Here is an 11,058-nt window from a genome sequence, read left to right on the forward strand (position 1 = left end):
ATTTATACTGCACTAAACTCTGAATATATAATTTTGTGACAGTCATTTTAAATGGCTGTATGAATGATATCGCCTTTGCCAACGTCGCTTATAAGACACAGACAACAAAATATTTAAAACACTTTCGCGAACTGTCAAACGCTGGAATTCTAGCGCTATCGAACGAAAAGACGAGTTTGTTTACGGGAAACATTAAAAACAAAGTGATTCCAAAGAATATTTATAACATGACCAAATATAATTGATTACTTTGCGTTAAACAAAAATTAATTTAAAACAAAGTTTGTGTCCACATGTTTACACGAAATTCCATATTTAAAAAAGTTTATGTAGAAGTTTCTACTGTCGCGTAGTGTGATGAATGGAAAGTCGATTTAAAGGATAACAATGTACTTCCCGGCCATTGTATCGATATTAATAATTGTTCTTCAAGTGGATAAGACGTTTGGTGAAGTCGGCGAAGTAAATCTCGACGAAGTATCAGAGAAGCAGTATTCGGTGAAAATAAACAAATGTTGCGAAGATAATGAAATCATGGTCGACTCTGTATGCAGATTGGCGGATCAATATAATCAAAGTTAGTGTTATAAAGTACTTTGTGGCTATTAATAACTATTGCGCCTGTATCAAATTACAATTGTTTGCTGAATCAATGTGGCGTAACATCTATCCGTAGTTAATTAGATGCATTTCTGTATTTGATAAAGTCGATGCAAATAAACTGAGTTTTAAGAAACATGCATCATATTATTGGCATAATATGAAACCATTACTCACATATTTAACTTATTATCAGGTGGATCATACTTAAACGATTTAAGACTCAAAACATGGTATCAAAGAAGTATCAATATTGAATTGGCAATAAAATTTCTCTTACAAATCTATTCATATTTTTAACTATGCTAAAATGAATTAATAAATTATGTTCTATATATTATTAAAGGCGCTATCATCACCTTTTAAAATTGTTACCAACGATCAATACTGCTGCCACATTGGTTTACAATATAACGGAAATCCCACATGTCTATTGTTAATTAAATGTATTGTTAAGGCATTACTATATAGCACATGTTAACCTTAGAATATTTGCATCACACATGTATTTAAATACTGTTATAGACTTAGCAAACACGCATGCAACACCTTATGGCTATATGTGGCTATTGGTGCCTATGGACATCTATAATCAAACACCGAATTAATAAAATAAGTGTCCTACTTGGGATCGGCAACAAACACATTTGTAGCCCTAAAGCGTAAACAGCAATGTCTCCCTTATCTCACCTTTCAAACTTAAATGCAGTAGTGTTTAAGTTTGTTGTTATAGGGCAGAAATAATAAACAACATAACAATTCCAGGCGTATGGGCACCTCAATTCAAACTTGAGGATGGCAAGGATGTCCAGGTCAAATACTTCAGATATGTGCATGGTGTACCTGACTGCGAGACAACACAACAGAGGCCTATATTCGACTTGGGGAAGTCAGAGGATGAGTAAGTCAACCGTGTCATCAATTGATGAGTCATTATGATTACTGTTAACTGATTTGCATGTAGCATTGTGAATGGAGGTTAGAGACACTATTATAAAGATCACTAGCAATGTAATATAAAAAAAAAACCTATCAACTATTCTTCTGTATATTGGCTTTATTATTTGTATTTTAGGACCATTTTAATTTTATGTTTGAAGTAAAAAAATTGCAACACACTGCTCAAGCAATTATTAATTAGCAATGTTTTCTACTATTTCAAAAGCCTAACTTTCTTATGCCTAATACTCAAGTGATTATTCATGTAACACCCTGTATATGTAAATATAATTTAATTTGAATTCTTTTACACATGATAATATATTTTTAGGTTAAACTTATTAATAGACGGACGTCTGATGCATTTGATACACCACGAACATAGTACCACCAATATAAAGGATGATCCATTATTAACAAACACATTCAGTATTCATGAACCTATCACTATTCCTGATGTAAAAGAGCCATCGTCATATATTCATAAACAAGACAAGTATTGCATGGACAAGGTAAGTAATTAATATTAAATAAAGCTGTTATTAATATACCATTTTTAGCAGACTCTCTTATTGTAACATATATAAACTACTTTTTTTTTATAATATAGAAGTAGCAGACGAGCATGCAGTCCACCTGATGGTAAGTGGCTACTGCCGCCCATGGACATCTGTAATCAACTCCAGATAGGACTAGATATTCCTACCTGAGGTCGGCCACAGATGCACCGCTACCCCTGAGGACTAAGCCTAAACGCCTTGGAAAAGTCTGTCTCCCTTACCACACCCTTCAAACCGGAACACAGCAGCGCCTAACACTGCTGTTATTAGGTAGAAATAGGTGTGGCGGTGGTGCCGCTGGAGTCGAACCACAGAGGGTTCTACCACCTTTGAACGTCGGTAGACTTAATAAATAACAGTTAGTGATTCAAATGGTAAATGGCAATTGCCGCTTATCGAGACTTTTAATCAACTCCAGATATAATTGAAGTCCGATCTAAGGTCTGTGATTAGTTTTAGTTATGTAAGGAATTTTTTTAATATTTTATATTGGTAGGTTGCACCTTGAATATATGCCTATCAACATGGGTATGTAGTATCTTTCTGTCTCTTAATAATGTTGCACCTGTTTACATTTTCAGATTCTCATATCAAGCACAAATGCAACAGGACAATATGCATTGGTGTGCATACCTGAAGTGAAAATAAATTGGAGAGACGCCAGCTTCTTGATGAAGAAGATACTCAATCCTATATTCCATGCGATCGCAATGATATTGTTCTTGGTTGTGGCTATAATTTATTTTGTGTTGCCAACTTTACGTGATCTAGCTGGTAATATTATAACGACAATAAATGTTTGTTTAATTATCAGCCAGGCGGCGGATTTGGTCAGAATATTTACGGAGCTGAGTAATCATATCAGTTTTATGATTACAGGTATGTATTTGTGTAAACTTTGTTAAATTAATAAATAGTTGTAATGTCAATGTGGTAAATAAAGTAGAATATGCTAAATAAGGCTGCCCAGAAAGAAAGACACTTATATGAGATGCTAAAACTTAAATATCATAGGTGGCAATACATCTGTGGCCAAGGTATTTAAGAATCTTTGCAGTTGATTATAAATATCCATGCATATTACAAATATAATAAATATTACTAACTGCATGCCCATTTTCTAATTGTACATAAAAATATATTATGTGGGCTCTATGCTTTTTCAATTTTTATGATATACGAGTAACAAAATATATTTATATGATTCAACTATTTATTTGTACAAAATTATTTTTCCTTTCAGATATAATTTTATACATAAGCTTATTGGGTGCTTTCTTCTGGTTGAACAGTTTCGGGTTCTACATCTGGAAGACATTTAAGTAAGCTTCAGATGGATAGATTTTGATCAAGTAACAAATATTCTTAGGAATAATAATGATATTAATTTATGCAGGTCGAGAAATGTTTTTCTGAGGGTGACGGACGTACGGAAATACTGTTATTACTCTAGCGTGGTGTGGTCTAGCGTGATAATAATGGCAGCTATGGCGATTTGCGCGCATTTTCTATTGGATGCTGGAACTAATCCTTACAGAAAGACAAGGACACAGTTTTCCTCATCAATACTTCTTGATGATGCTGAACAAGAAACTATTGGTAAGAAATCACTATTTATATAATTAAGGTGATAGAATTATTACCGGTTTGTCCCCGAAGGCAGCGCCACCATACATATTTACATTTTGTTTACAAATTTTATTTTATTTACAAATAACAGCAGTATTAATTGTTGCTGTATTTTGTTTTATTTGTATGAGGGTATCTTTATAAGGGTGTGGTTCAAAGGTTCCAACTTAGACCTCATGGGTAATGAAGTGTCTGTGTCCAACCTGAGATAAGAATCTAATCAATCTAGAATTGATGAACATCTTCTCCATGGACTACATTCCAGCCACTTATCATCAGGTGGACTGCATGCTCATTCGCTACTCGCATTTTATAAGATTAATAATAATCTAAGAATATTAAATTTGCACTATTCCCATTACATAAATTAAAGAAACTATATTTGTCATTATTATTTTTCAGGATGGCTTGGAATAGCTATATTTTTCACACCAGTTGCATTTACTATCATCTTTAATCTATTCTTCTATATCACAACATTAAATGTTATAAAAAGAATAAATATATATGGAAGAATTCACTACAAGTTGAAAGGGTGGTAAGTATGAGTAATAAAATATATTAAATTAAATCTAGAATCTTGAATAATGCAATGTATAACTACAATTACAGAGTTAAAAAGATAGTAACTGCCTAACGTAATCAGTTAATAAAAAATAGTATCCAACCTCAATATATGAAAATACTGATGTTTTGACAAATAGCTTTACCTAAGTTAGCAATTGAAATTACTTAATAAATTCACACTTTGTTTTATAACATTTTAATTAGAACTACAATTACAATTCAGTTTTCTTTTTAGTATCGAAAAGTCTAGTTTACGTATTTTACGTTTTTACGTTTACGTAATTTTAAATTACACTCTATTATAATTTTTAAGTTACCATCGTTTGGTAATGTCCTTTTAATTAATTTTATATTTATTCTTTATTTCAGTTTCGACTTGTTCCTTCAGATGTTTCTCATAATGACAATATCATGGCTATTTCTACTGCTCTCTTGGCTAAACTTCGATGGACTGATATACGCACATATTATCGTTAACTTATTGCAAGCTATCCTCATATTCTACGTGTGTGTGACACGGCAGTCTCATGTGACGTTTTTATTAAGAAAGAGCTGTTGCTACGCCGAGCCTGTACCCACTGGTGAATGGGGAGACGAGATGACACATATGAACGGTGGTAATTACTATTCTTAGTACTTCAGTACTGCCCTGCGAGTACCACCGAATAAGATGTTATGTGGATGTTCTATACCCAGGATTAAGGTCCTCTTATCTACAGGCAATGAACGTGTCAGACACGGGCCGTGACAGGCAAAATAATGTTTTCGTACGTTAGGTATTTATATTTATCGTAACACGGCTACACGGGCCGTGCCTGTCAATTATATCGTATGGAACAATATTTTGTGTGCAATCGCCCTTTTCTCACACATTCAGTGTCGGTAGATGTGAATGAAGCTTAAAGAGTAATTGAAAACAGATGTTGTAAAGTGGAATGTATGTACATACTGAACTTACTGGTTCATTTTATTCCAAAATTAATAACATTCGTCTAATGAACTTAAACAACAATCTCAAAATTCGTTTAGTCTCAAGCACTATCTGATAGCAAATTAAATGTTAGTTAAACACAGTAGTTAGTTCTATCACCATTGATTGGTTGCTGTAGAAAAATTTAATACCTGTGATTTTACGATGGTTAAGTGTTAGAAATTGTGTGCCTTAAATTATAGATCAAAATTGTTAATTATGAAATAGTTTTGAAAAAAAATCATGACAAATTGATCACGTATCACTGTGATTGAAGAACGCGTGCTCATAAATGTTACTTAATTTTTTATTACGAATTACGAACGAATTTGGACCAAAAGTATTATAAATTAATGATCTAACTCTACTAACTTCATATGGTATCTATAGTTTATAACATTTGCACATTATCTTCAAATAATATTTATAAAAAGCATGTTTAAAAGGTATCTAAGCAAAGACAAACAGTTTAATACCTTTTCCTTTTTCAACTGTTTTACGTTTTTCTTTTTCTTTGTTTGGTAGTTCTAGTAATAACAAAGTCCTCATATTTTCAATGATAAGTATTATCGAATTTCAAGCAGGTTTAGGTTAGGTTTAAATACAGATTTTTTGTCATTTTTGCATTCCAAACGCACTATTAACTTTCGCTAAAAATATGAGCAAAAAGACTGCAGTTTTTAAATTAAAACACAAATATTTGAGCCAGGCGCTGTCCGTCCCACTATTATAATAAGTCAATGAAATAATATTAGGTTAGTAGTAGAAAAATGGTAGAAGTAAATAAGGTTACTTGGGGTAATTTGAGAGCTGAGTTAAAACTGTACGATTTAAATTTGTGGTTAATATGGCTTTTAAATGGCAATATCATATACTATGTACATTATTTTCTTAGGTGTGCCGATATTCGCGGCATTCAAGATAAATAAATATAATTTATTCATTTTTATCTAGTCCGCCATATTGAATACATAACGTCATGACATAAACATGAATACTAAATTTTAGTTTAAGCTAAAAATATATATCTCAAGCGGTTGGGATTACCTGGTTTAAATTACAGTATAAAGTTTTTAAAATTGATGTATTTAGTATGCAATTTCAATCGAAGAGTTTCAGCCCAGTTCGGACATTACCTTACCTTATCTATAATAGTATTGCTGTCTCTTTCCGGCACTAAATATGTATGAGCTTTCTCACCCACTTTATTATTATATACAATGAATTTACAGTGACATTTATACAACTAGGTAAAAATAGCAATTGTAACATAATTTGCGCATTTACGTCTACATTTTGTAAAGATTTATTTCAATAAAATACTTTATTGAATGCAATATTCTTGTTTTTTAGCGTATACCCTCAAAACCTTATTTATTTTCTCTTAGAACGGAATAATTGGGTTTTCTACAGCCTAGTAAGTTTAATACTTCAAGGAATAAATATGTTTAATTTATATAGTTTATTTTCAAACTTTACCCTTGGTCACATTTTAATTAAGTACTTTTTTAAAAATATGATTGTATATATGATCTACATAAAAAGTTCTATTTTAAAAGTTTACAACCTACAAATATGTTTTGACATTTATATGCATCGCAAACGTACATAACTGAATTATTTTACCTGTTCATACTTCTTGACACAGAGCTAATTTTAAATTGAAAAAGTAGTAATAATGTATACATAAGAAATTATACTTCTTTGGCGTAATTAATAAGAAGGGTGCAAATGTGTACATTCCCAAGAAGTTAAACTATTTCAAAACAAAAATATGGTACAAAATGACACGACACTACACATGGTATCATAAAAAAATATTTCTTCTACAATACTTGCAATATTTACTGCCCAACTTCACCGTATCGATCATTATCTGTCGTTTTCGCTATAAAGTACACTCATAATTTGTCCCATACGCCCCAAAAGAAGTATAACTTCAAACAATCAATACGACTTACCTGCGCGAACAGCTGGCCTTCCTCTCTCCGTATGAGTGGTGCTAGCTGGCACCGCACCACGAGGTGGCAGTCGTCCATCACAGTGTTGAAGAACCGCCTCGTCGGCAGCAGCGCTTCCAAATCGATCATCAACTCTAGGAATCTTTCGCAGTACCTGAAAAGATAGAAAACTAGATAAGATCACACAATCACATTCATCTTAATTTAAAATTGTTTTTTGTAACTTTTGCCGTTCAACATTTTTAGATCCTCAAAAAATAAATTGCAGGTAGTATTCGTCTGATGGTAAGCGATCAATACGCTTTTAGTCATTTCTGATCAATTCCTATGTGAGATCGACCAGAGATGCATTGTTACTCCTTATTTAATTCAAAAACTCTCATACCGCATACATCCATCCACCAATCAGCCTTAATCATCTATTGATCATCACATCCGTACATAGATTTATGATGAATTGATTGTATCTCACCAGTTTTATGTAATTTATCCAATAACAACCTACGCTTACTATGGGAGTGTTGAAGCCCTAAGGGGTCGAAGACTCTATAGTAAAATTGTAGTCAAATTGTAAATCCGACATCGCATTGCAACACTTGGCGGTTTACAATGGTTCTACTATGTATAATATATAAGTATAGGAATTACCATTACCTAATCGCATTAGGTTCCACATCCCCCATTTCCGGGATACTCTCCAAGATGCGCATGAACTTGATCATCAGCTTCTGTAAGTACCGCCGTTCCCAGTTCAGCTTGTGTATTGTGTCAGGTTTATCCTTCTTCTGAATCGCGCGCCAGTATTTCCGCCATCTTGGCACGTTCTTGAACTCTTGATTTCTTCTTCCTGGAGAAACAAAATACAATTATTTGTTGTACAGTTCTAAAATAAGATCATGTTCTACTTAAAATATGCCACATATATTTCCACAGTGTGTTTCCTTGAGGACTCAAGTTGGAACTCCTCTGATAATATTCTCTCCTCGATCAAACTAAAACACAACAGCGCGAATGCCTCGTAAAAAGAACCACAAAGTATTCTACCACCTTTGATAATGTATAAAGGTATTAGAATGCTATTTGGTTCATATCATATAAAAATTAAAAAGTAACCATTCAAACATACCTTCCTGCAAGCTGACCCACATACTGAGCGACACCAGCCGCTTCACCTGATCCCTGCAAAGCTGCACCTCCATGCTGCCGAAGCAGTGGTTCAGGAACACCAGCAAGGCGGTCTGCTCTCGCATCTTGAGGCCAGTGAACGTATGCTCCTCTGATACACTCGCGCGTAAGACTTGTTCGAAGAACGCCGGGAAATGCGCAGGTTGCTTCAGGAATGCCTGCAATGAAAATAATCAATACTTTTTATTAATATTTCACTGGATATTTAACTAGATAAAACTGGAGAATTATTATAAAAACAATAGATTTCTCAAAAATATAGCTTATGTCACTCCCACAATTTAGAATAGAATTTATTTACAACAACATCTCATAATAATATGATAAAATCTGTATAGCCGTTTGGGTGGAAGGATATGCCAAAGAATGAAATATACATACATACATTAAAAAAACATTATTCTCCACAATGCATGCAAGCAAGCTACATTGACTTAATCAACTTTAATGAATAATAACAAAACAAAGATTCTTTAAACCTAACTTTAGTTACAAAATCCTATACTATATCTATTGGGCCACTAGTTTTCATTTTACACCAAGATTAGGGGTTCATTTTTTACCCGACTGCCAAGGAAGGGTTATGTTTTTCGCGCGTATCTTGTATGTTTGTCTTTCTTTATTTGATCCGATCTAACAAACGGCTGGATGAATTTCAACAGTTAAAGTGTCATTATATTTGTCTCAATGACCCGAGTGTCCTTAGATAGGTGTTAGTAAAAAAAAATCAAAATGGCGGATTTTTGGCGCGAAATAGTAACACATTTAAAAAAAAAAGTTAACCGAACCTATCGAGTAGGGTATCAAATGAAAGGAAATTAAACGGAGATTATAAAAACATATTTGTATATATATAAAACAGTAAGGTGACTGACTGACTGACTAACTAAATGACTTTTTCATTTTTCAGAAATCAACGTACAGCCTAAACTAAGGACTTTACAGTTCTGAAATTTTGCACACAGGTTCTCTATATAGCTTGAATAAGTACTAAGAAAGGCCTTTTGGAAATTCTACCCTTAAGAGGGTAAAATAGGGGAAAACAGTTTTTTTGAAATCCTTTAATTTTGAAGCAACTACTATAAAATTTTGTATTTGGCTTTCTGGATAGGAACAAGGACGCACTTATTTATCTCCCTCCGAAAAATCAACCCCGTAGAGGGTAAAATAAGGGTTAAAAGTTCATTTGAACTATCGTCAATTTTGAAGCAAACACTATGACATTTTGTATCAGGCTTGTTGGATAAAAATAATGAAATGCTACCTCTAACGAGGTAAAATAATGACCGAAACTTTGATTTACTGAAGTTATATATTTTATAGACCGTAAATGGTGAATTTTTTCGCGAAATAGTAACACGTTTTAAAAAAGTTAACCAAACCTATCGAGTAGGGTGTCAAAATAAAGGAAATTAAGAGGAGATTACACATACATTATATAATATATCTTATATATAAAGTTCTCGACCGTACTCCTCCGAAACGGCTTCACCGATTTTCACCAAATTTTATATACATATTCAGTAGGTCTGAGAATCGGCCACTATCTATTTTTTTTACACCTAAGTGATAAGGGTTGTTCATCCTTAACATTTTTTTATTTATATGGCAACACAACGTTTGCCGGGTCAGCTAGTACAGATATACTCGTATATACACATCGAGATGACTGTCTGACTAAATGAGAGAGTTGATGTGCCAGAGATCAACGCAAAGGGAAACCGCTGAACTTAAGCGTGCTGGAATTTTACACATAGGTTCTTTATATAGCGTAAATGAACACTAAGAGGATAAAATAAAATAGGATAATATTGTTTTAACATTTTTTGTTTTTGAAGCAGACACCTACTATGAAACTTTGTATTTGGCTTTCTGGATAAAAATAATGAAATGCCTATTTCACTGCTTTTGCAAATTCTACTTCAGCCTTTTTGATGCAGTCGGGTTTTTGATTTTTTAAATTAATTACTTGTGTAATTAGAACATAGAATAGTGACCACTGTATTACCAGCTTTAAATGTAATCTTGCTTGTACTATTTAAATTACTGTGTTACAAAGAAGCAATTTTTAAAACATCTAAAAAATAATGAAGATACCATACCTGCCAAGCTGGCACTCTTTCCCTGAACTTTTCATTGATCATTACAATGATAGACATCATATGAGCATGTGTAGCTCTGTCAGACTCATAGTGCGGCCATAAGTAGTTCTCCAGGTACTGAGAGAACTCCAGCATCATGATCCTGCGTACTGCAAAACTGAAAACAATTTCGTTTATTATGAGTACTGTTATATCATTGTGGTTCCAGTTTTGTAGACTTCTAATAAATAATAAGGTAAAAGAAGATATTGGACATTACCAAGATAACTTAGTAATACAAAGATACTTAGTATACTAAGATAGTATACAAACATTTTATTCTGATAATTACTAGCTTTACTTAATTAGGGAATTTACCCCACTTAAGAACTTAAATGACACCTGTTACATATAAAACATGATATTAAACAATATAATAGCATATTTTATTTCCATCAAATATATTTTAAATATTGAGTTATAAAAACCATAATACTGAACTACAACAATGCAACATTCAAAGGATTCTAAAAATGACAATAGAAATTAGTAGTGAAATTTATTCA

At 32.8% G+C, this 11,058-nt stretch overlaps 2 protein-coding genes across 3 annotated transcripts in view; one reads left to right on the forward strand and one right to left on the reverse strand.

The window, feature by feature from the left end:
• Window positions 1–11,058, reverse strand: part of LOC140742805 (RNA helicase aquarius) — an 86,025-nt gene that overhangs the window by 72,848 nt on the left and 2,119 nt on the right. Inside the window, exons 3-6 of the mRNA XM_073073822.1 lie at window positions 10,514–10,670; window positions 8,353–8,569; window positions 7,881–8,073; window positions 7,227–7,380 (exon numbers count right to left, since the gene is read on the reverse strand). Of these exons, the coding sequence (XP_072929923.1) occupies window positions 7,227–7,380; window positions 7,881–8,073; window positions 8,353–8,569; window positions 10,514–10,670 (721 nt within the window). The remainder of the gene's footprint in view (window positions 1–7,226; window positions 7,381–7,880; window positions 8,074–8,352; window positions 8,570–10,513; window positions 10,671–11,058) is intronic.
• Window positions 112–6,335, forward strand: mthl5 (G-protein coupled receptor Mth-like 5). Of its 2 annotated transcripts, none has more exons than XM_073073812.1 (8): window positions 112–577; window positions 1,366–1,501; window positions 1,871–2,051; window positions 2,681–2,978; window positions 3,343–3,421; window positions 3,469–3,698; window positions 4,131–4,266; window positions 4,665–6,335. In XM_073073812.1, exons 1-8 carry the CDS (start codon window positions 388–390, stop codon window positions 4,927–4,929), a joined length of 1,515 nt encoding a protein of 504 aa, XP_072929913.1. In that variant the 5' UTR covers window positions 112–387; the 3' UTR covers window positions 4,930–6,335. The 2 variants fall into 2 exon arrangements, with proteins under 2 accessions (XP_072929913.1, XP_072929915.1); XM_073073814.1 differs by having other exon boundaries at window positions 113–577; window positions 3,496–3,698.

The sequence above is a fragment of the Epargyreus clarus genome, unplaced genomic scaffold (genome assembly GCF_041222505.1).
Source record: "Epargyreus clarus isolate Ecla_fem2 unplaced genomic scaffold, WU_Ecla_fem_2.2 ptg000006l, whole genome shotgun sequence".
Classification (NCBI taxonomy): domain Eukaryota; kingdom Metazoa; phylum Arthropoda; class Insecta; order Lepidoptera; family Hesperiidae; genus Epargyreus; species Epargyreus clarus.

Bases quoted from the DNA above. Each gene is read 5' to 3' on its own strand.
- mthl5 (XM_073073812.1), top strand. From the start codon at position 388: ATGTACTTCCCGGCCATTGTATCGATATTAATAATTGTTCTTCAAGTG. The intron at 3,699-4,130 runs GTAAGAAATCAC...ATTATTTTTCAG, and splicing joins TGCTGAACAAGAAACTATTG to GATGGCTTGGAATAGCTATA. The intron at 4,267-4,664 runs GTAAGTATGAGT...TCTTTATTTCAG, and splicing joins CACTACAAGTTGAAAGGGTG to TTTCGACTTGTTCCTTCAGA.